This window comes from Anarhichas minor, unplaced genomic scaffold (assembly GCF_050575085.1).
Source record: "Anarhichas minor isolate MPS153535 unplaced genomic scaffold, ASM5057508v1 ptg000023l, whole genome shotgun sequence".
Lineage (NCBI taxonomy): Eukaryota > Metazoa > Chordata > Actinopteri > Perciformes > Anarhichadidae > Anarhichas > Anarhichas minor.
In genome coordinates, this window is record NW_027466469.1 from 6,277,501 (window position 1) to 6,302,500 (window position 25,000).

At 44.5% G+C, this 25,000-nt stretch overlaps 1 protein-coding gene across 13 annotated transcripts in view; it reads right to left on the reverse strand.

Annotated features, from left to right (window-relative positions):
- The window catches only part of setd5 (SET domain containing 5), a 42,572-nt gene that overhangs the window by 1,672 nt on the left and 15,900 nt on the right, over window positions 1-25,000 (reverse strand). For 3 of the 13 annotated variants that reach the window (XM_076097067.1, XM_076097058.1, XM_076097056.1), the window contains exons 2-25: window positions 18,739-19,010; window positions 15,888-15,990; window positions 15,231-15,493; window positions 14,751-14,809; window positions 14,470-14,657; window positions 14,216-14,254; window positions 13,459-13,749; window positions 12,329-12,477; window positions 12,091-12,208; window positions 11,875-11,984; window positions 11,343-11,592; window positions 10,591-10,674; window positions 10,264-10,425; window positions 9,781-10,170; window positions 9,403-9,663; window positions 8,082-8,199; window positions 7,601-7,830; window positions 6,958-7,053; window positions 6,327-6,383; window positions 5,724-6,209; window positions 5,255-5,347; window positions 1,818-2,095; window positions 876-1,042; window positions 678-766 (exon numbers count right to left, since the gene is read on the reverse strand). In XM_076097067.1, the coding sequence (XP_075953182.1) occupies window positions 678-766; window positions 876-1,042; window positions 1,818-2,095; window positions 5,255-5,347; window positions 5,724-6,209; window positions 6,327-6,383; window positions 6,958-7,053; window positions 7,601-7,830; window positions 8,082-8,199; window positions 9,403-9,663; window positions 9,781-10,170; window positions 10,264-10,425; window positions 10,591-10,674; window positions 11,343-11,592; window positions 11,875-11,984; window positions 12,091-12,208; window positions 12,329-12,477; window positions 13,459-13,749; window positions 14,216-14,254; window positions 14,470-14,657; window positions 14,751-14,809; window positions 15,231-15,493; window positions 15,888-15,990; window positions 18,739-18,809 (4,152 nt within the window). In that variant the 5' untranslated portion in view covers window positions 18,810-19,010. Of the gene's footprint in view, window positions 1-677; window positions 767-875; window positions 1,043-1,817; window positions 2,096-5,254; window positions 5,348-5,723; window positions 6,210-6,326; window positions 6,384-6,957; window positions 7,054-7,600; window positions 7,831-8,081; window positions 8,200-9,402; window positions 9,664-9,780; window positions 10,171-10,263; window positions 10,426-10,590; window positions 10,675-11,342; window positions 11,593-11,874; window positions 11,985-12,090; window positions 12,209-12,328; window positions 12,478-13,458; window positions 13,750-14,215; window positions 14,255-14,469; window positions 14,658-14,750; window positions 14,810-15,230; window positions 15,494-15,887; window positions 15,991-18,738; window positions 19,011-20,375 lie in introns of all 13 variants that reach the window. The other 10 variants (XM_076097065.1, XM_076097066.1, XM_076097068.1 and 7 more) reach the window with 10 other exon arrangements.

A 25,000-nucleotide genomic window follows, 5' to 3' on the forward strand; every position in this document is an offset into this window, starting at 1 on the left:
TGTTTGTTGGTGTAAGACCAAAAACATTTAACGTTTATAAACCTTTAAGGACAGACTTCTGTGTTATCTACCTGCAAGTTGAAAATATGAATGACTTTCCAACTAATAATTAGCACTTGAGTTTAAGTAAATGTTATAAGTCAGAAAATAAAGTTCTAAACCAAAAACACGGACGACTCCCAGACAACGTCGTGGTAGTAACCTGTCAATCACAGTAGCCCCTAAATGGACCATCATTTACTAAATGAACATCATGCTGTATTGAAGAAGACTTGAAACTAGAGATTGAGACCATAAACTCATGTTTACAGTGTTTACTGAGGTAATAAATCAAGAGAGAAGTAGAGTCATTTTCTCATAGACTTCTATACAACCAGAGGAGTCGCCCCCTGATGGACAGGAGAGAGAATGCAGCTTTAAAGACACTTCCTCATTGGTTTCACTTTTCAGTCTGTGGGTGACACAACAAATCCAAAGGAAAATGCTGCCAAAATGCATTGAAGATATGATCATTAAAACCAACTGAAACAGAGAGACTGGCCTCATTAGCAATAAGTCTGAATCAAGTGTCTTGAATGCAAATAACAGAAATGGACACTCAATAAGGCCAAGGGTCATCAAGCAGCTTGAATACTAATATCAGTGAAATACTGATTGAACTGGTCTGTACAGGCTACCTGGTGCGAGTACACAGAGGGACTGTATCCGTGTGGACTCTTCATGGGAGAAGCCATGGACGCCGCCTGCACCTCATACCGATCTGCATCTGAGAACACATGTCATCATTAGGGAGGTTAAATCACAACATCAATAGCTGTGGGTTCATTTCCATCGATAGTTATCCTAAAGAATATTATTTTTCTTTTTTTGCCAACCCCATTTCTCTGCAGGGATCCCTGAGGTGTCAAACGTGGTCATACCAGATTCCTTCTCTGTAGAGCCGTCACTCCTCTTGTAAACGCGCTCCATCTTGATACTTCTTAGCACTCGCTCCAGAACCCCCTGACCTTCCCTTAGGCGTTCAACAGTAGTGGGGACCATCCTTGGAAAAAACACAAACCTAAAGGTTATCTGCAAACTCTGATCACGACCAAATCCAGACATAACCCTCTGAATCCCAAAACCTCCGGCATGTTTTCTTTAAACAATCCCCAGACTACACTGTTTATAATCTGTAAAAACTGCATTATCGTCAGATTTTCATCTTTCCGGCAGTCCTCGAACACAACGTGTGTGACGAACGCTTCCCTCAGAAAAAACAGCCAAAACAAAGCTTAAAGTTGTTATATTTCATCAAAAACATTTGATCCTAAATGTTTCATTTAAACCATCAAATAAAGTGGTTACTCTAAAAAGTTGCTGTAAAAAACAAGAAATTACACGTTCCTGAGGAAGCCAGCATTGATTTGGCTGAACTTTGACTGAACTGCAGGCTGGAGAGGACAGGAGAGGTTGTAAAAATGTAAAGAGTTAAATATATTTTAAACATTGGTAACACTTGTGGGCACGTGGAAAAATGTTGGATATATAGATTCCAGTGTTTTCCAATTTTTATAAAATAAATGATCAAAGATGTTCAACTCTTTTTTTTTATGATTTCTGTTATTGTAACTGTGTTGTACAGCACCACAGACGTGTCTGAGTTGTCTCTACATCTAGCCATGTGCCGTTTCCATAGAGGAGCAGGATCTTTATATTGCAGTGAAAATAAAGGTCACAGAGAGGAAAAACACCCCAAAACTGATCTGGATTCAAAGGGTTAAGAACTTCCAGGTGATGAGACATGTACTAAGAGGTCATTGTTCAGGGCTTCTCACCACTGGTTGTTGCTGTCCTGGTGTCTGGGCTGCAGGGACGAGCCCTGGTGATCTGGAGGACTGACCTCCTCTATCTGCAGGATGGAGGAGGCGTGGGCCGAGGAGGAGAAGGAGCTGTGCGGGGAGGCTGTCGGCTGCATCTGCTGATGGCAGTGGGAGTCCTGGCTGTAGTGGGAGCAGGGCCGGGTGGGGGTGCTGCCCAGCGACGAGCCTCCGAAGACCGGCTCCGAGTCGCGGCCACCCCCCTGCTTCCTTTTGCGGTACTCCAGCAAAGATACCTGAGGCAGCAGAGGGAGGAGAGGCGCCATTAAACGCCCGCTGCTGGAGGACTGACACACAAACACGCATCACGCCATTCACTCTGATGCCGGGGCCGCTGACGGAGTCACACCATTCACCAAAACTGCACTGAGTGATGGGCAGAGGGCATGCACCACACCGGAGAGGACTCACCTGGAAACAACTATTCAACACGACAAAAAGAAAACACACACGCGCACACGCACACGCACACGCACACACACACACACGGAAATCACTGTTGACATGAAAATGACACCGTGTGCATCTCCATTCCACTAACACACTCGTAGTCATGAGAGAGGCCTGTGCTGCGGATCACGTCGTGTGTTCTGGATGCACTGTTAGTAACATTTGACGACAGAGCAGGCAACTTTGAACGCACCACGCCATGATGCAACCACGCTGAAACAACAGCTACACAAACACACACATCAACGTCCACACACATCCCTCCAGTATTGACAATGAGAATGAGAGCACTCATCCCAGCTTAATGTCGTCATGACAGAGAGAAGGCTTGTGGGAACAGAGAAGGGGGGAGGGGGGGGGGGGTATATGAAAGAGGCAGGGGGCGGAATGATGACCACACAGTCAGATACTGACATGGATGGACCTCGCCTGAAGCTCTGCAGTAGCAGAACACAACGTATAGGGGAGACTGCAGAAGGCAGGTGATTTTATTCTTCTGGGTTCCCAGACATGAACCTGCGTATCGGCCGATAACGGCGTTAATAACAAAAAATAAATATATATATATGGATATATATTGTTTTTGTAACAGCTGTATACCACCAACCCTGTACGGATATGATTGCTCACATACAGTAGTTGTATAGCCTGGCTCAGGTTCAACTCTTTGCAAAAAAAAAAATCAGAGAATGAACGTCTTTCTTTTTTATATCTAGATTTTTCATTGCTAAATATTGCTATGTTGCTGACATGGCTAACGTCACACTCTCTTCCAGCACATGTTCGATTGGTACTGAGCATGTGCTCCTCTGAACAAGGATGAGGAAGAAGCCATCCATCATTGATCCCAGAAGCAGCGATCGAGGAGCTGATGATGGACGTAGCGAAGGAGTGAGCCCTCTCGCTTCTTTCTCATCTCTGGTGAGAGTTGCACATGCTCAGTATGGATCAGGTAGCAAGTGACACCTGTTGTTGTGTTTCCTGTGTAGCGTAAATTAGCTGATAAATGATGTGAAAATATGATATCAGATCGGTGCATAGACTCACGTATTTCTGATACTAGTGTCAGAACAACTATCTGAAACAACCACCAAGGACTAAATATGGAAGATGTCTTCAGTGGAGACATTACTTTGACTGTCCTGCTAGACTTGCCAGTGGTTTTTAAGTCACCTTTCACATGCCCCAGTTATAAACACAGTATGTGTTTAAGAGCCAGCCTCCTTACACATCAGGTCAAACCAATTCTACAGCTTTATGAAAAAGGTCTCCCATTGTTAGCATGTTGCATACCATCAAACATGGTTTAAAAGGAAATCTATGCTGAAGAACAACGTGAGTTTTATGTTTGTAACTGTCTGACTGCTACGGTGTCCAGCAGGGTTATCAATGTAAGCTAAAAAAAAAAAAGAATTATCCTAAACTGGAACTAAACAAAAACTAGACAAATTAAATTGCCTGGTAAAATAAATAAAAACAAACTTAGTTTTAATTTTTTTACTCCAATATATCACTACTGGAAAAAGGAGACAACGTGAATTTCGGTCAACTCATTGAACCAAAGTAAGTGAGCGGACTTGACGTTCCCTTGTTTTCCACATGTGGTCTAGTCTTGTAGAATTAAATAACAAGAACAGGATTCATGTGTGCTAGTGAAGGAGTCCGCACAGATTTAAACATTAAGGCCCTTCCTACATACTCCACCATGTATTTTGTATTGTACTTTATGCATTTGTCTTATATGGACCCTGAGTCTGAAATATAGTTTGATTGATTGTATGTTTACTGCAACCACACACTCCTGAGACGATATACCCGGCGCTAACAAAAACAAACTACTACTACTGTAAAACTACGAATATAAAAACTAAACCTCAAACTGAAGCAAAACTAAAATGAAAAATTGGAAAGATACAACTACAATAAAAGATAAAGAGATGGGTCGATTCTGGCTGAACTCGAATCATGAGTCACTTCGGGCTGATTGTCACAGTGTGTGATTCTGTACACCGAAGTAAAGTTGAAGAATATATATCCGTCCGTTTGAAAATGAATCTGAATTACTAATCAGCGCTCAACAATAAGAGCTCGTAGTGAACGTAGCGACTCAAAGAGTTAAACATTGTTTTTATTTCCGGAGCTGATGAGGGAGGAAGCTAAGGAGTGAGCCATCTCTCTTCCTTCTCATCTCTGTTAATAGTCTCCATGCTCAGTCCCGACCGGGCACTCGCTTCAATTATTTAGCTGGACAGGTTAGAGGATTCATTTACCGAAAAAAAGTCCAAACATAAACTTGTTATTTGATAAAATGGAACCATTTGTAAAGGCGGAAGTTCAAATGAAGTTTAGGCAGGTAGATTTCTGACCCCCTTGCTGACCGGGTAAGTAAAAAAAAAAAAAAAAAAAAAAATAGAAAACATTACTGGTGAACCCTCCTCTCAGAATAACTCGCCTCACATCTGACATGTGATGACTTCTGATCTACAGGACTATGATGCGACTAGCTGCATTAAGGCGTTGTCTCAGTTTAACGTTACATTGGCCGGGTAACTGCTGACTCATGTTACTGGGAGAACATCCTTCATTTCCCCTGAGCCCTTGTGGTGATGCATGTCTCGTAGCCTGGCTTGTAGTAGAGGTGGATGGATGAGATGGAGCAAAGAGGCGTGTGCTTCACCTCCACACCGTCAACACAACTCATGAACCATCGGACTCCCGTGTCCAAGGTGATGGATGAACCTTTACACGCTTCAATGGATTTGACTGAAATGGCAGAATAACTTAACACTGCTGCTCAAAACTAAAGAGTCGTAATTCAATGCAGGTCGGGTGGAGGGGGAGGGGGGCGGAGCTGTCGGAGCATGGGGTGGGTGTTGTATGCAGATGCAAAGAAACAATATTTACATGCACACTTCTAAAGATGTAGTTGTAGGGAGAATATTCACCATATTTTGTACTGGCTTGTATTCACTTCTTACAGCTATAGCCTGGTAATCTGGCTTCCCTGTCAGCAGACTAATGGTATGCTGGTTGGCCCTCTGCCTTGGAAGAAAAGTGGAAGAGAGACTTGGCAAAAAGTGTCAAGGAGCAGCGAGGGGGGAAGGGGGAGGAAGGGTCAAAGCTACAGAGTCTAAATCATTTCAGATAGAAACATAAAACGGTTAAATATGTTTGTTTTTTAAATGCCTGTTGCTTTTGGATTTGACCACCTGACACAAAAGGGACCAATTGAAATATTTACGACAAGCAAAGGAGCAAACACAGAGCAAGGGGAAAAAGCACATCATGAGGTTTGGCTTTTCACTTGGCACATATCACACTCAAAGTCATTCGTGCTGGAGAAGAACAAATAAAACGCTGATTTAAAAAAATGAATTTCACATTATCCTCATCATTAAGATGTGAACAACTTGCCTTCTTCTTTTGCGGTGGGTTGCTGGTGTGAGGAGGCGTGCCACTATCCGGGTAGCCTCCTCCATAGTGAGGCTCGCCATAGGGCGACGTGGAGCCGGGGCCCGCGTCTCCCAGCGGCCCCTGGCCGCTTATGGAGCTGTGGAAGGACTCCGCTGGGGAAAAGCCACCTTCGGACTGGGAGAGGTGGCGGTCGGTGGCCACGGGGTTGCCCAGGTTTGCGTTGAGGGGCGAACAGGTGTATATGAGGTTGAACTCTGTCCTGAAGGCCTGCTCCCTGTTTTGGGAGGTGAGGTCTGAGGAAGGACAGGACGCTGGGTTCAGGGAGCATGTCCCTACAGATGATGGACCCTGGGAGTCGTGGCCTGAAGGGCCTCCAGGGAGGGAAAAGTCATCCAAGGTCATCGCCACCGAGCTCTCCAAGCTGGAGGGGAGGGACAGATCGGGGAACTGAGGACGAGGGATGTCAAAGTCTGTCTGAAGACACAGCTGGAGAAAGAACAGAGACAGAGAGTACAAAGTGAATGAGACAACATAGAGTAGTTAATAGCATATAACTGTTTGTATCTGCAACTGGGAGGTAGTGTCAGAGAGACAGGAACGTACCTCGGGAGAGATGGACTCTGGCCGGTGAACAGGAGACGCCTCAGGGGACGATATGTTCTAGAGAGCAGACAGAAAAAGCTCTTAGAAATGTCATATTGTCAAACACACATGGTGACTCATTACCATTTGAACAGTCTGCCGGGCAGATTAACAGCAAATTGACATTCACTTTCACTGCTAGTCCGGCTGCTCTCACCACTGTGTTTAATCCAGAACAAAGATTAAATTACGTCAAGCGTCAAAACGTTAATTTGCACACAAACAGTTTATCTTCAATGATTAACAATGTTCTCTGATGTGATGTTGAGTAGTTACAGGGGACGTTAAATGATCTGACTGGACTCTTAGGGCCTGTGTCCACATAGCCTCTTTTTCTTCTAAGTGAGGAGAGAGCGTATGCTGCACCCAGCGTCTTTTTACTGTGCACTCTGAGCACTTAAAGTTGAAAGTCTCTTTTCAGAAAAGCGCTGGTGACGTCACTATGGTTAATAGAGGAGAAGCTTGTTTTGGATGTGTCTGTCTCTCCTGAGCTTTATATTTTGGACCGACACTATCACAACAAAGAAGGAAAAGCCCCTTTAGGAGCAGATCAGCAGGGCGGACTCTGAGTGTTGTGATTTTAGAACCGTACGCCGTCTGTCGCCTTGCTCGAACGTTTCGGCTGTCTGACTGAGTGGAGACACGGTATGAAGCAGACATCCTCCAGTTGGTGCTCATGGTGAGAACACTGTAAAACAAATACATAGCAGCCCAAACAGACAAGTAACCATGCTAGTCTATTGTACAATGGTGGTGATGTGTTAAGATATTGTTGTCATAGAAGCATCGGAAAGAGAGCTTGGAGTGCTGCTATGTGGACACAGGCCCTGAGATACACTTTCTATAGAAATAAACTCTTTATTGGCTGCCTATTGGCTGCCACAAAGCCTTGCAGCCACTACTCTGCCTATTCATTACATAAAAAAGGCTCATGTGTCGAGGTCATGGGTGTTCAGCAACAACAACCCAAACCAGACTGACTGACTGACTAACCTGACAACAGGGACCAGACTACACTGAGCAGGAGGCGTTCATTTAGAAGAGCTTTCATAAAACCACTACTTCAAGAAGTTAGGCCAGCTGCCTGAGATCGATGTTCACAAATTGTGTTCATGTGGGAGTAACCAAATTGGATGTTATTGGAGGCACCATTGGTGAATACACATGCACCACGTGAGCTCTGACGGACAACTGTCTCAATGTATCTAGGTGCGTCTCTGTGGCTGTGCCCTCACCTCGAATTGCAGCGGCGTGTTGCAGCGGCTGGCGGGCAGCGAGGGCATGGGCGAGTAGACCAGGCCGTTGGGCAGCAGGGAGCCGCAGGGGTTGTGGAGCGGTGGGTGGAGGGAGTCCCCCGGGAGCGGCGGCGTGATGGGCGACAGCGGGCGAAGCAGGTGGTCCGAGGGTGCGGGCGTCGTCTCCGCCGCGTACTTAGAGCGGCGCTTCTTAAACGGTGCGTTGACATCTGGGATTTTACAAACGTGAAATAACACAAGTGAGTTGGACCAAACAGGAGAGAGTACACTTCTAGTATCAAGAAGGTATTGAAACAAGACGAAAGACATGCTTCCAATCTGGACTGCACCCTTCACTTAGTTGTACTTTTAGTAATAATACCACCCAGTTGCTTAGTTCTGATCTAACGTTCATTCTTCCTCCAGCTTTGGTGCTTTCAGAATAAATGCGTCATCCAGATGGAGGTGGGGATGTACGTACCGCTGGACAGGGGGTTGGGGGTGGACCTGCTACTGGTACTTTGCTGGGAGGAGGTGGACTCTGTGCCATCCTCCACACTGGCTGAACAGCTCTCATCCTCCACCTGCTTTATCCATCTCTGCATCGAAACAACAGTAATGTCGGGTTAAAAAAACTAAAATGTTTGTTTAAAAGACATTTAAAAATATCTTCCTTAAACGTAACCCAATCTCTCAGAAAAGTCTTTAGTTGTATAATAGAAGAATGGTTTGGATATAATTTAACATATTACAAGGTGATTGGGAGTCACAAGTATTAACATTTTTAGGTAGAATACATTTTATGACCAATTTAGGGTATAATGATGGTAAAAACAAGAACTTTAAATTACTGGTCATTTTTCACCAAAACAACAGCATACGGTGCAAGACCTTAGGAGTTAAAAATGGGATTCAAGAGACATATTTTCAGACAGTTTAAAGGGATAGTTTGGGTGTTTTGAAGTGGGGTTGTATGAGGTTCTTCTCCATAAACAGCGTATTACCTAGAGTAGATGAGATTAAAGAAACAGACAGAAGTAGCAGCACAAGAGCAAATCAATGTACTGCTGTGGATGTCTTTTAGACACCTAAAAATCTATATTAAGAATATTGTATTTAAAATGTTATCTAGGCTCTCGCCAAAGCCATCAGACTCCATTGACAAAAACGGCAATTTGACCTTCCAGAACACAGGAGTTGGGGATTTAGCACTTCCTTGTCAGGTTAGCTTTTTTGTGTTATTATGTGACTCTGGTGTTTAAATGGTTAGCCCGTATTCACCAAAGTCACACAATATCACAAACTTACAAACCAATCGAGGCAGCAACAAACCAGCTACTCCTGTTTTCTAAGAGGTAAAATGGGTCTAGTGGCTTTGAAGAGAGCATTGATGGATCGAACAGCTTCAGTTCTCTGTCTGAAGGGATTGTCTAAAGATATTCTAAATATAGCGTACATTTAAACTGATATAGATCTTTTTAGGTATCAAAAATAAGTTTTGCTGCTGCCCTCGTCCAGAGCCGTACATTGATTTGCTCCCATGCTGCTACTCCTGTTTGTTTCTCCAAACTCCATCTCCTGTAGGTAATACACTGACTATGAAGAAGTACCTCATACAATGCCACTTGAAAACTCGCGAACTATCCTGCTCAGGCTTCCAACTTTTGGTAAATTGTTAAAGGACCTGCAGACAAGCTTCAAACACTAGCACTCAATGTTTATCACCATGGATGACATTATTCATTGAATGTTTGTAGAGCTGTGTCCTCCATCTCTCGACAACACCTTGCGGCATGTCTCACCTTCTTGTAGCAGCCGTAAGTGCCGTCCATTTGGAGCGGGCGGGGCCGCCGTCTCTCGGGGTTGAAGGGGGAGCCGAAGCGGACGTAGTGTCTGGGCGCGGTGCAGATGAGCGACGAGTGGGAGAGGCCCGGCAGCATGTTGAGGGTAGTGGCCAGCACCGTGGGGTCAGTGGTTATCCGTAGCGGGCGCTCAACGGGCACCTCTTGGTGGACCTTCTCCCCTCCAGGGACCTTGTCATTCAACCACTCTGTCACCAGGTACTGAGAACAAAGACGCATCAATGATTAACTCTGCATTTGATAGGAATGTACTACATAAATAAGAAAGCTTAGCGTAAATCCTACACTTCATTTCTACAAGGTCTAGCGTCCTCTAACCTTCTTGGTCTTGGGGTAACGCAGGTTGCCTCTATTTATACAGTTTAGACCATGGCCGTCTCCGTCTAGGAGATGACCCCCCAGACCGCTCTCTCCATGGCCGTGTTCAGAACCATACGGGCCCTGAGATCCCTCCTCATCCAGACAAGCACCCTGGTCGGCTGATGACGGCGCTGCTGCCATCGCTGCCGCAGCGGCTGCTGCCGCTGCTGCTGCTGCTGCTTGCTGGGCGAGGGCTTGGCGCTGCCGCCGGGCTCGCTGGGACGAACTAGACCGGTAGCGAGAGATCCGACTTTTGGGCCGAGGCTTGGTGGGTCGTGCGGGTTTAGGCGGGGAGATGGAAGCGGGCAGGTTGGGTAATGAGGTCTTTTCTTCAGTAGACGGCGCATCCTGAAAAAGAATGAACAACAAAAAAAATGTATTCAAAAAAAAAGAAAAAAAGATGAACAGATATGGATGAACAAGCGGATTTCGCTCACTGACCATCACATAGCTGGAGCGTCGTGTGCTGACCCCCACTCCGACATTGTGGGGTGTAGGAGTGTTCCCTGCGGGGTTTCCCGCCCCGTCCTCACTTTCCACGCCCTCCTCCTTGACTTCTGCTCCTCCCACTCTCTTGCGCCTCCTTTCCAGGTTGTTGCATGTCTACGTGAAAGAGCACAGACACAAGAGGAGTTACACGGACAGAGAGTTACCGGAAACATTTTCTCTTGTACTGATGTATTGTGCTGGAATAGGAATCTATTGTCACAGCGAACACAAATGCTAAATTAGTGCAGCTGTACTGGGAGAAAAGTTAAAATGTCGTACCCTTTTACTGGAGATGGCCACCCCGTTTTCATCCACCTCTCCTTCCTCTCCCTCCTCCACGTTCAGCTCATCCAGCAGTCTCTCCTAATAGCACAGACAGGCAGCACATGAGGAAAACATGCTATATTAACATTTTCAAGCCCAGTTTTAGAACACTTTTCCCGTTTGCGGACACATTCATATGTAATGGAATTAAATCTAAGGATCTTTGTTTAACCTTAAGGTAACTTAAAAGTATTGATTGATCCCTTCATCCAAGGCTACATCCACCCTAACACATTTGTTTTGTGCTTGATACTTAAGATCTTTCTCAGTAGTAGAGTTATGCAGAATTTAACTGCACAACAGCTGCTGGTATAGACAACAAGCTCAACAACGCCTGTAATCAGTTCTCTATGTTGAATTAACCTGGTAGTCGATTGATAATCAAAGCTGCTGTTCTTGTCTTCTGGCGGCGTGATGGATCAGGGAAGGACACGTCGTTACTGCTAAGACCCAATCAAGTAGCGAATGCAGGTTTCCATGTCATCATTTTCAAAGGTCTACGTTTCCACCTGACCTTCCACCAGGCAAACCCAGAGTTTTTTAACTAAAACTGCGTCGGTAGCGGTTCCATTTTAAGGGTTGTAGAACGCTATAGTGTGGAGGCTAGGCATAAACGTAGCAAAAGATATGCGTTTTAAAATGGAAACGTAGTAGGGTGGATGTGGCCTAAGCTTGACACACACACACACACACACACACACACACACCTCTGTGTCACTGGTCCCCTGCAGTTCTTTGGCCTCCTGGTGCTGGTTCAGGGTCTGGTTGCTGTCACCGGAGAGGCCGCTCTCTAGCTCTCTCCTTCGGGCTTTTCTCCGCCGGGTCTCGGCACCTGCCAGAGCAGAGGGCGGCAGCAGCGAGGGGGCGCTGAGCAAGCTCTCCCTGGGGCTCAGGTTGTGCTTCTGCACCGGGCAGTTCTGGTTGCCCTTATGGCAGGCACAGTCCACTTTGTAATTACTGCGGGTTGTTAAGAGACAGAAAGGATTAAACTGGAGGTCAGAACACAAGACATCCTAAAGCAGCAACAACTGTTTATGTAAACCAAAAGAAAACTACTACTTGATTCACTCCTGATGCCAACATGCGTTTCTAGACAGAACATAGACCATTACCACTTATACTTGAATGTTGTACAGATAGTTGGATTTGACCCGTGTTACTCTTTATGGATGGGTGCTTTCTAGTGGCTGGGTCACAGGCAGGTGGAAAGACGGATAAGGGTTGAGGAGCAGTACTGACCAGCTATTGAACTCGTAGTCAAATCCAATGGTGACCTCAGCGTCCTTTGTGATATGACTGACGGCGTAGATACACAGGTGGATCATGCCCTCAGCAATCACGTGCCGGACCTGGAGAAGGGAACAGATGCGTGAGTTATCTCAGTTAAAAGATTCTACGATAGCAGCCTGACAGAACTCACAGCTACGCAGAAAGGCATTGAGATTGTTGGCTGACCTCGGCGTTGGGTGTACAGGACCTCCTGATGAAGCGGGCATCATTTCCAAAGGTCCTTGCATCGACACACATCTCTACGTCATTAAACTTCGAGTAGAACAGCACAAAGGGGTAGGGTCTGGGGAAAAATATGACAACGGTGGTATCAACACTGGGATCTATGTGAGCGTCTTTGCAGCCAAACATTTAAAAGCATATCGCGGAGAAACCCAATGATACAAACACCAAGATGTCTTACTTTTTGAAGAAGTGCCCGTTGACTTCAAACTGCTGTTTGAGCATGACCTTCCCCCGATATTCAATGATGAGCGTGTCTGGTTCCAGGTTCTTGGCTGCGCGTAGGATCTTCCTGTGTTTCTGCACTCGTGTGACCCGCCCCAACTGGAGCTGCGTAATGGCACATCACACACCAGTTATTTGCAAATGCAGAAAAATGTTAAACATGTCATACCAACGCATAATTACACAATTGTGACTGGTTATTATCCATGCAGGCAGGGCATAGAGGTGGGCAATATATGGAATGTACTAATGCTTGTTCTACGTGAGATGTAGTAAATGAACATATCGCGAGAATCAAGGACAAATATTAATAGTCGCAGAATTTTTGAGACTGCCTTTGGCTGCTCCCGCTGCTCTCTCTCTCACACACACACACACACACACACACACACAGGTGACTGGCGTATGAGTATGGATGTGTGTATGAGGCCTGTGTTTTTGTATCTGGAGGGAAGCAGGGGAAGACTTTAAGAACAGACTTCAAAATAAAAGCAACCAAGAACTAAAAGTGATCTTCCCATGAGGCAATTTCACATTCATTCATTAAGTTAGTCAGCAGGTCTGTTAATAATATATAAATCAATTAAAAATTAATGAATATTAAATAATACATAAAATGAATGACAACTTTAAAAAAAACACACAAAACTACCGTCTACAAACTATTTTAGAAAGAATGGAACTTCAATTTTGTGAATAATTTATCAAACTCTATAAAAGACCACCGAGTTTAAAATGACAGCACATCAGGTCAGTGTTCAGATTCATTTGCTGAAATAATCATGCTGGTATGATCACGCGTATCAAAGGGTTTAATCAAACAGTTATGTTATTTTAGAGAAAGTATGAAGATATGGAGATATACATTGCGTAAAAATAGAGGTATTATTAAAAGCCGTATCGACCAAGCCCTCAGGGCATACATGCAAAATCAGTAACCAAGATGTAATCTGACTATATAGCATGTGTTGTTTTGGCCTTAATGATTACATAGCATCTTTTGCAATGGTACGGTTTGTTGCACATGCACACATTGGGACATACAAGCTGAATCAATACAGAGTTTGGTTCAGGACGTGGGCTGACCTGCATCTGTGAGCTCAGCACAGTGTTGTTACAGGCCAGCTCAGTGCGGTTGATGGTGTCCATGGCGTCGACTGAGGCGTGGATCTGTGTGGTGGCGAGGGGCACCGCCGTGTTGCTCTCTGCCTTTGAAACAGTGGTGCTGGCGGCGCGGTGAAGCTGGAGGAGTGTCTGGATGTCGGCGCTGTACTGGTTGACCAGAGCCTCCTCGTACTGGTCCGTCCACTGGCGGATCTTGCTCTCCCATCCCTCTGCCGTGTTCTCATCCAGCACGCTGGCCTCCGTTGTTGAGTTCTAGACAGAGGACAAGACGGAGCGGGTTGGAGCATGAGGCTGATGGCACTGAGTAGAACTTTAAGGAGACACATCACCCTCATTTTCCAGCTCTACTTGAACATGTTTACGTGCTTTAATGTTCAAAAACCACTATTTTTCTCATACCGTCTGTCATAATATACCTGTATTCACTCACGCTCTGTTTTAGCACTATTTAGTTGATTATTTTAGTGCCATTATAGGCAGGGAATGACTGTTTCTACATACAGTATAGCTGTGACATCACAGAAGTCCTGATGGCTCGTTTAAAGGAACAGTTTCTGAATAAGAGCCGTGTGCGTTTCTCCGTGGATTGAGCCTTTGATGCGTTCACGGTATCTATATAGCACCTAGACCTGCTTTATAAGCAAAAGAAGACAGGGAGATCTGACTTTCTACAATATGGGAACTTTAACATAAACGTAGGATTAACTCCAATCCTCACCTTCATCCTCATGGACTTCCTAGAACCCTCTCTGAAAGCCTGGGAGAAGGAAGATGAACCCATATCAATACATGGACATGTAAAGCAGCAACTGCAATCAGTAACAACATTGAGGTAATCTCAATGGGGCGTGCTTGTGGCAAAGAAAATAACAGCTCCATATTGGGTTTTGAGTTTATAATTTCCTTTAATCTGTCAATAGATTTGTTTGCTAGACTCATCCTGATTCACTCTGCTTCCACCAGTTTGCATACCTTGACTTTCTTGCCCTTCTGTGCTCCGCGGGCCTTCTCTGTGCTCTTCTTTCTCTTTTTGGACTTGCTCCTTTTGACCCGGTTGACAGTGAGTTTGATGCTGGTGGGCGTATGCTGGGTGGCGGTGTAGGAGATGGTGGAGGGAGACACCTCTTCGTCACCACTCTCGGTGGCACTGCTCTCTCCAGCTACAAACAACCACAAACCATGGTCACCAGATAGCACTTTACAGACTACTATGGGGAAATGATTGAACCAAACAAAGACAAAAGACATAGTACCGGAGACATTTTCTGGTTTTCTGTGTTGGCCTTCTGCTCCTTTCCTCCTGTCGAGTCCCCTACAAACAAAAAAGGCCATAAAACCCATCAGCACATAAACGGGCCATGTCTAAGTTTGAGGAGTGACCAAACCTAAATTTGAGGTTTAGAAACAAACAGTGAGAGAATTTAGAGTTTGACTCTACAAAAAGAAAACAAAGTTTTGTATTTAATAAAAACTAAATTGTGATCATGTTGATGCTGCTACAATCTCACCACACTGGGTCCTAATCAAGAGCAGTGAATGCCATTTGAAAGTCTCAAACAGAGCCCTCATGCCAGGAGTATACATATAAAACAGAAATATACAGAATTTTTACTTAAAATAATAACTAGACTTTCAAAATGTTCCACCTGCTCTGTTCTTTCTCATGAATTTGCGAGACGGTGTGGTCGTTACACGCTCCAGGATCTAGACTTGGCGGGTGCTTCTTCGCTCACCTGCAGTTGTCACACTTGATGAGCAGGCCGTCCGGCGTCAGGCTGCAGTGACACCAGCCGGCCACGGCCCCGTCCTCCTCTGAGGAGCTGTCGCTGTCGGCCGAGTTGTCCTCGGTGGCGTCATGGTAGCGGGAGCCGCGTACGACGCCGTTGAGGTCCATGCGGGGAATGATGGTTTGGGAGAGCGGGGAGGCGGGTGGGGTGGGGGGAGGGGGCGCGCCATAGTTGTGATCCTGACAACACACAACGGAAGACTGTTGCATCTTCAAACAACGTGGGTGTTCAGGCAAAAAAAAGGGAAACGGAAAATGGAGACGAATGAAAATGAGGGCAAAAAAAAAAAAAAAAAAAAACAGGTATGTGAAACAGTACAGCTGTTAACGGAAGTAGCGTGTGGTTACAGAGGACTAACAGTAGGACAGACATCCATGTCTTCAATCAGACTAGAAGCACTGGCAACCCTTAGTTTTACTCTTACTGCTCCATTATTATAGAACACAGATCTTGCACTGATTAGAAAACCAGAAAAGACTTCAAATGAGTTGTTGTTTTAGCTTTTTTAATGTTTCTATCTTTGAGTAATAGAGAGTAACACATTTGGTATAATAAAAACATGCTATGATTAGAATTGATTGGAGGAGAACTGTATGAACTCACAGCATATGGTAGTCCCCGATACCCATGATCCTGTGCGCTGCCACAGCTGTGGTTGTTGTAGTTTTTTTCATTCACGGCAGGGCTTGCTTCAACTGACTCAGGGCTGAAAAAAAACAAAAACAAGCATTATGAGGAATGACAAAAAAAAGTATCACATGTATAAAACATTTCATCTTTGCCACTGTGCTTTTTCCTGGGCTGTTTTGTAAACAATGGTTTCAATAAATACATCAGTCTGTCACTAGATGGCGCCACAACCCCGAGGTTGCTTTCCAGCCTCAGAGAGCAGATTTTTAGGAAATGGAATGTGGGAGGCCATTATGTTATGCAACTCCTTTTGCCCTTTAGCTGAGGTCTGGCCAGACAGTGCAGAACCTTGCCCTCCAAATCTGTAACACTTAAAAATGTCAAAAGAATCCAAACGTCTCATTTAAACCGCTGGGTTCTGTATATCTAAGCAGAGACTGTGTATCTCATCACGTGATGAATGGAGCCTCCTGTTTGGAGGAAACTAGAGGGGGCCTGTGAGGGCGGGAGGGCGAGGGAGACCGACTGCATTCCACATAACCTCAGTCACGTAAGTGGGCTTACCTACAGAGAGGTGGCAACTGGTCTTACTTAGGCTGTCTGTGGACATTTCCTCACATGCGACTCAACGTTTGGTACAAGTCTACCTCTCTTACACCTCGATAGGTATGCATCCACAGGTGCACCCCAAAATGACAGAATTTAAAAAAATGACAAATGTATTACTTCTACTTGCATTTACTTACACCATTTAAATATTATTATTTCAAAATATTACAAAAAAGCCCACAACAAAATGACTATGTAACCTATTAAATAGGCCCTATTTTCTGGGTTGCCTGCAGCAAAACATCAGTGTCAGTTAGTTCCACCTTAAATCCATTAGGGAGAGGTGTGTTTGGGGAATAGCCTACAACATCATTTTGAGAAGTAGTTTCCTTTTGTGTGATCTACATAGCTTAATGTCAAAGACGTAAAGCTGTCGGCACTTGACCGTAACGGCACCTTACTGTCCTCAACCCGCTGAACCTCCCTTGGTCTGTCACCTGTCTGTCCTCGTCCCTCATCTACCTGCATTTTATCGTTGTTCCGCTGTGCAAGACCGATATGTTTTTTATTGTCAAACAATGCAGCATAATTTTGTCTTTAGTCCATGTATCTACCAACTTAATTATCCCTCATGTATTTGCTTTGCATGTGTTGCTTCATGAGCCTCTGTGTTGCATGTCTTAAAAGTACTTGACAGTATATAAAGGGTGTCCTGAATGATGTTTCTACTTGTATTCATATTCTCTGCATGCTTATAAATGATGAATCACTTCGTAGTTTTAATCTTATGTTTTTTTAGCGTGACATTTGTCCAGGGACTACAGATGAAGCCTCTTGGTTTTAAGAATATGCAAGGCCCCTACCAAATAAACATAACAGCAGTTTCTGTGTGAGTGTATGAACACAGTGATTGGTGGTGAAACTATTTATTCCGTCACTATATTTGGCATAAGAAATATCTGCGCAGGACAGTTGCACACTGCACCCAGTGCTATGTAATATCACATAACAGGAAGTGATTGCTTCAAATGAAGTCACAACCGCCTTACTCATTTTCTGGTGATATGAAGATAAAAGTGATCACTGAGATGTCTGAATCTGAAGAGACTTTGATGGGGTAAACAAAACGCCAGTAGCCGTCCTTGTGTTTACCGTCCAGCCCTGTACAGGAGTCAGGAGGACATTGCTTTGTTTTAGACGCTTCTGAGCTCATGTGCAACCGGCCTGACTGAAGCATCACATACAGCATTTCCTTTATTTCTGTCTGGTAAAGCACTTCCTATCTCTTCGGGTCTCTCCTGCAGACTTATCTAGTATATTTATCACAACCCAAAGTGCTACAGTTGTAGAGAAAAGTGTACAAAAATGGGCGGGCTCAGCGACGTTACATGGACGTATTGCGTTGGGCAAAAGAAAGTACTTTGTTTCTAAAGGGAATAACTTGAGCTCTTTTGCATTAGCTGGGAAACCCCTGGGTCCTCCTTAAAAACCCCTGGAGGTTACTGACCCCAAACCTCTGATGGAATGGAAAAGGAGAGCCCCTACTACTTCGTTTCATAGTTCTGGCTATTGACTACATGTGGCTGTTTTGTTATTAGGTCTTTTTTCACACACAAACACAATAAACAAAGCGCCTAGTACCATTACACAAAATAACAGAAATAAAGACAGCTGATTCATATATAGAACTACCAAGAACAGTCCAACAGTGCCAGTCGACAGTTATATTAATACTTTCGGGTATTGATGATGATATTTTGTTTCCACCAACCCGACTGCTAAGAGGCAAAAACAAAAGAACAGAGTTTGTGAGTGGTCAGACAATCACATATGTCGTTAACAAACGGCCATATTCAACTTTATCTTCAGCACTTAATTACACATGAAGACGAGAGTGAACACACCGTTGTTCATTGTAAAGCTCCACTGCATTTAAAAGTGTGCACATGCACAACTACATACGCACGGTAGGTCAAAGGTCAGGTGCTGCTCAGCAACATTTCTGTTTCAACATTGGCCATTGTTTGCTTTTCCAGTCATTAATAGCACCGGCATTGCAGCAGCTATTCGGGTGGAGTAGATGATCAGGTTAAACGGGAAGTTTGTTTACGACCCGAGGTACGTGTTCCATTTGAGCAACGTCGCCACATGCACAGACACACTAGCAAGTTAAGTTGGGGGGGGTGGGGGGTAAGTTGTTTGTAAACTGATGGGCAAAACCGGAATAGTTATTGAAGATGGGGACACAGCCACCCGGCCTGTAGCCAGTACTTACTCTGATCCAGCAGCCATATCTGAGTAAGACGTTTCAGGTGTGGTGACTCCCAGCGCGATTACTATGCTCATGACGTCCGGCACAGCGACGCGTAGGAGGGGGGGAAGAGGGGGGAGGAGGGGGGAAGGGGGAGGGGAGGGACAGGATGGGATGGGATGGGGGGGAGGGGGAGAGGCGAGGGGGGGAATTACAGGGCCCCAATTACAGCGACGGACCACTCCAGAGGTGGGGCGCCGCCGAGCCGTAGCCCACGGCTCACGGTCATGGGGGACCTAAGGAGAGAGAGAGAGCAACACCATCAGTCTGGACCTGGACACGCACTAACTTACTGCTACATGACTCAGTGTGTCATGTGATACGATGGGTTAAAAAACAAAACTGCACTTCACTGGCCACTGTGTCTTTAACTGTGCACTCCATACATTTAGGATTGATGCATCCGACAGCTGATATTCTGGGTAATTAATATCTTTATTTACATTTCACATATTACATTTAGTGAATGGATGACGACATTTTGAAGAAATATTAGTCGACTATTAAAGAAAAAAGACGAACTTAAAAAAATACAACAAAAACAACCACAACACCATGACAGAGCATGAGCAACCCGATAATCAGAATGTGTGATTAAGACTGTTTGATCTCCACTACCAATTTGGTTCATGCAGGGCTACTTTGGGATGAATCAGCCAGACTGCCTTTTGTTTTTGTTTTTAGTCCGTGTGCTTTTATTGAGTTTTACATACACGCTATCTTTAAATATGCTCCAATTAGGGGTCAGCATTTCACCTCTCTGTAGTGTGTTTATTGGATTCAATTTGTTTACGTTTATATGTAAAAAATAATGAAATACATGAGGTAATATAACTGCATTCCATTTGATGTTTTATAGACTGCTTTATTAACCTTCACCACATCAAAACATAGGTGGGGATTTTATAAAAGCACAGGTGTAATTAATTGAACACTAGGGGCGTGGAAATTCAACTACGTGGAATGCTGTTCCTCTCCTGTGCTTTTCCTGCTATAAAATGTCAAAATGTCTGCCATGAAAAATTGCGATTGGCATTATTCAACAAATTTTTACATGCTGCATAACTTTAAATCAAACGGACCAGTTAGATAGCCACTAGCGAGACACAATTCAGTTACTAAAGGAAAATGACTCGACAGAAAATGAAGGCCTGATCACAAATGGAAGCACTGTCACAGGACTCCTTCACTAGAGGTCAAAACAGCTGTTGAACAGGGACACAGGGAAACCATCCGCACGCGCCTAATGAATAGCCAAATTTGCTGACTCATGTCGACAATGAAGGCTTTTATGTAAGAAGCAGCATAGAGCTTTCACACGCCTGCGTCTGAAAGGATAACTGCATATGGACATGGTCCGATAGGCCCGTCTCTCATTCATACAGAGGCTTCCAGCGTGGAGGGGTAGGGAGGAGGCTATTCAAAGAGCAGAAAAACAACCAGGGGCTTCACAGCTCTGCTCACGTCCATCCTTCCATTATGATGCACTAACGCAAGGAACCAGCAGGAGGAGCCCTCCTCCCAGACGCCTGGAGGGGTGAGTCATCCGACTTGAGGCCCAGCCCTCTCATCATGTGACCACACTCTGCTGAAACACTGACCCACACTCCTCGGCTCCCGTCGTTCTCTCTCTTCCTCCTCGCTCGCCCGTCTCCCAGTCAGACTGCAGAGCCGGAGACAGAAGCCACGGCTGCAGAAACGGGAACTGGCCCTCCTGTGCTCCCACAGTTCACACGCTTCTAGCAAGGTCACTGAAAAACACCAAACTGATCTGATTCACCACTTTACATGTTACAAAAGAAAAAGCTACGACAAAAACATTCAAACAGAGGCTGGTTTACTAGCAGAGAGCAACAGGACACGTGACATTTCTGTAATGGTCCCCTGGCTACAGCGACTGCTCTCCAGCACCAGGGCAACCACAGCCAGGCTGGGGACTTCCAATAATGTCAAGGTCAGTTCAGCTGTGCTCACTGTCACACAGAGAATGTCAACCCATCCAGCTGGACACACACACACACACACACACACACACACACACACACACACACACACACACACACACACACACACACACACACACACACACACACACACACACACACACACACACACACACACACACACACACACACACACACACACACACACACACACACCAACAAGAAATGTCAGCTAGCTTGTGGTTACAGAAGTGGGACATTGTGGCCTCAACGGAGACATACAGGTGAGGACACACAGAGACACTTACTGGCAGGCAGGAAACAATTAGGATTTTGGTTGTTCGAGGCCCGTGCCTCTTTAAGCATCACTCATGGGTTAGGTTGAGAAGAGGACAGTATGAAATGGTTAACGTGAGTTTGTAACATACTTAGACATGATGGCATGCAGTGGATCCCATGGTGGCCCGAACCTTTTCAAACCCCACTGGCTTTTTATTGTCCCCGTGATCGCTGCCTCACACAAATAGCCACCTCACTCCTACCTAACTCACAAAGGGAGTCACTCTTTGGGCCTCTTCCAAAAGAAGCAGACAGTGAACTAGGGAGGTAAATTCCATACGAAGAAGGAAAGCCTTTCTTTACCTCTCTCCCTATTCCTCCTCCTCCTCCAGCACCTCCCTCCCTTCCTTGTTCGTTCCTCTGGCCATGAATACCGGGCTCAAATTACCAGCAGGCTCAACAAAGTCTTTTTACTTCCACTAGAACAGAGGCCATTTTGGAGACAAGTCCAAGGGGGAGGGACATACACACAAAATGAACAGCAAGAGGAGACCCTTTCTCTTTCATCATCTCTCACATAACTCTCTCCCTTCTCCCGGTTTTTTTCTAAACACACCAGTGTTCCCACATTGCTAAGTACTGGCTGGCGGGCATACACGCTCCTAAAACAAACCATTTGGTTATCCTTTGATATCTAAATGTACCTCTGGGGTACTATAGTGAGGACAAAAACAAATCCAACCATGAGAGCAAGTGCACAGCAGTACAAACATACAAAGTGTCAGTTTGGTAAGCGTTGAGTAGCACACTGAAAGACAAAGACGAGTCATGCAAATGCAGATACAGTAGCTATAGAAAGTGTATCCCACTCCATGGACTCAATATTACACTGATTTACGTATGATTCAGATACTGACATGTAGTGGATGCAATTAGGTCAACATGAAAACTTAAAACAACTGTTCCAATAGCAGCTTCGTGGAAGAAAAGAAATGTAAACTGTCTCAAAAAACCGCTTCCTCTTCACTGTGTCAGCATTATGAGTGTAAAAATCATCACAAAACATTCCCACAATAGAAAAAGAAAGTGTCCATAGCGTGTACACTGCTTTTGATATGAATTTCACAATGGAATATGTTGCTTTTGCTCCTAAAATGAAAACGTGAAGCGACACTGTCCCCGATGGCAAAACATGATAATGATTCATAAGATTCATTTTATTCTTACTACGCTCCTCGGAGTGACATGTGGAGATGTGCTGATCAACATAGTTTGTATTCACAGTTTTCAAGATTAGAATTCAAACTAATGCACTTTTCAAATGGCAAGCTCTGAAATTGTATTTAGCCACAGCTTGTGTTCTTAACAAGTTTTAGGAGGCAGGAGTTGCTGTCCGAAATGATGCCGTCAGAACCTCATTTAGTCCATCTCTAGGTTACACTGCTTCACTTGCAGATTGGTAGATTTGTTAGGAAGTGAACAGTCGGTCTGATTCTCACAGTCAAACCTTTAGGTATGATATGTTATTGTTTTTACAAAGGTGTTAAATTCAAAATTCAGATCAATATAGCAGCAAACAACTCTATATAAAGACAAAGTGGAGTAATGTCTACCTGAGCAGAGAATGAAGTCGCCCTCCCTCTGTGTGTGTCGTTATCAGAGTTACTTTGTGCTTAGTGTACGTGTGTTTGGCCCTACTGTTGAGCTAATGGCCACCGCTAGCTTCTAGCTGCCGGCTCAGCCGTCACCATATTGAGAGCCATGTAGAGGCTATTCCTCAATCATAGATAGTATGGTCCTCATTTTTTATTTAGCATCTTTAAGCTTAAAAATAAATAAATCAACAAGGACTTTGGAGATTTGAGGCTTGTAGCTTGGCCAGATATTATACCACTACCATTTTACACTGTCAGGTGTCACTTGCCAGCACCATAACTGGACAGTTACAATGCTACACCATCTTGATTACTTTACAACATACAAAATAGAGCCATTTTGTGTCGAATCTGCACATAGATTCACCATGTGTGATTAGGAAAACCTGCTGCAGTCCGCAATAGAACTGAACTTCAGATAAGAGACAACAACCCCAAACATAAAGCTAAACACCTCAATGTCCTTTAACCCTCACACCAACTCTTGCAATTCAGCTGAGCCTCCACTCCCACTCTTATGTAGTTGAACAAATGAAAAGGGAGCATGGACACGAGCACACTTATTCAGTGAGCGGGGCACTTCTGTTCAAAGTAAGTTGAAGGGATTGCAAAGGCAGCTCTTCAGTCAGTAACTTCAAACTCTGTATGACCTCATTGTGCATCTGGAGATTAAGATATATGCTAAAACTTTTGTCAACACTACCCTATGTTCACTATAAAGGAATTGTTTTGGAGAAATACCCTTACCCACTTACCAGCCAGCAAACGGTTAGCCGATATGGAGTTATACACCATGCAACGGTAGAAACCTGTCCCCTGGAAGCACATTTGGCAATACTGCTTTCACTGCGGCAGAAATTCTTGCATGATTTGTAATCAACAAATTTTTGGTACACTCTAAAATACTGGTTTGAGTGATTTTTATACTTCACTGACTGAAGTCAGGCTAGTATATATTTAAACCTGCAACACTTGAAATGATTGTTCTCAGGAACCTTCAAGCTTCTATTCTGAAAGCTTTACTATGTTGAGTCTTTTGTTTTTAACTTGTGTTGTCTCACGTGACACTTTAGGTTTTCTTTGTCGGGAAGATCGTGATGATATACAGTACAGCTATTTTCAAACGTTTAATTGAATTTACTGTATCGTGTTGCATACCGCGATATAAAATTACATAAACCGTGATAGAAGATTTTGCCCATATCGCCCACCCCTCGCTTAGCTTAGCATAAAAACGGTAAACCGGTAGCTCACCTAGTAGAATGTGCGCACCATATATCAAGGCTGAGTCTTTTTTATATCATCCCCTTTCCTTTTCCTTTCCTGTCTCTCTCCAAGCGGTCTATCCAATAAAACAGAAATGCTGAAAAAAAGAATACTTGGGGCAACAGCTAGCCTCTCTCTATTCCTTTAAAGCTGCATTATTCTTTCTTTTTTGTAGGAAAATAAATATCAACACAAGCTGAACAATACAGCCACCACTAACCATTGGTTTATAAAGTCCTAGCTAGCCTGTTCAGTGTTTTCTAATGGAAACAGAGTTGACCCTCCATCCAAGGGGCACCAGCCATTTGCCACAACAGGACCTAGTAAGATTTGAGGACCATTCCAAGTTATAACAAAAAAAATTATTAAAATGTTCTGCCTCCAAGTTTCATAGTGGACATGTTGCACAGACAAATCCCGGCGTTACCACAGCGAGGTAGCCAAGCTGTGTTAATGATTAAGTACTGCCAGTCTTAGGCCATGTCTACACTACTCCGGTTCCACTTGAAAACGCATATGTTCTGCTATGTTTACACTGAGCGTCCACACTACACCGGAGTTTGAGCACCAAAGACGGAGGAGTTTGATAACGCTCCTGAGGACGGATACGTTTGAAAACTCCGGGATTGCCTCTTCGTGTGGACGGTCGACAATGGATACGTTTTTGAAACGATGACACCCACACCTGCGTTCGCTACTTGATTGGTTCTCAGCAGTCACAACGTGTCCTTCCCTGATTCGCCACGCCCCTATCACGTGACCGTTTCGCAGAAAATCATAAACAACAACATTGATTACTGATCGACTACCAGGCTAATTTAACATGGACAACTGATTACTTGTTGTCTTTACTAGCAGCTGTTGTCCAGTTAAAGTCTGCATTTTTGCGGAGGAAGCAGCTGTTATTGGAGCGATTAGCGAGCGGCGTGACCAGACCTACGGAGCGGACGTCTGAAGTCACGGTTAGCGGCTTTAGGGAGGGTGATGGACAAAAACGGAGGACTTTCCTTTTCTTATTAATGCTAATTTTGTTGTGCACAACTATTGTTCAGTTCGCAGATAAACTGTAAATGAACAAAAGCA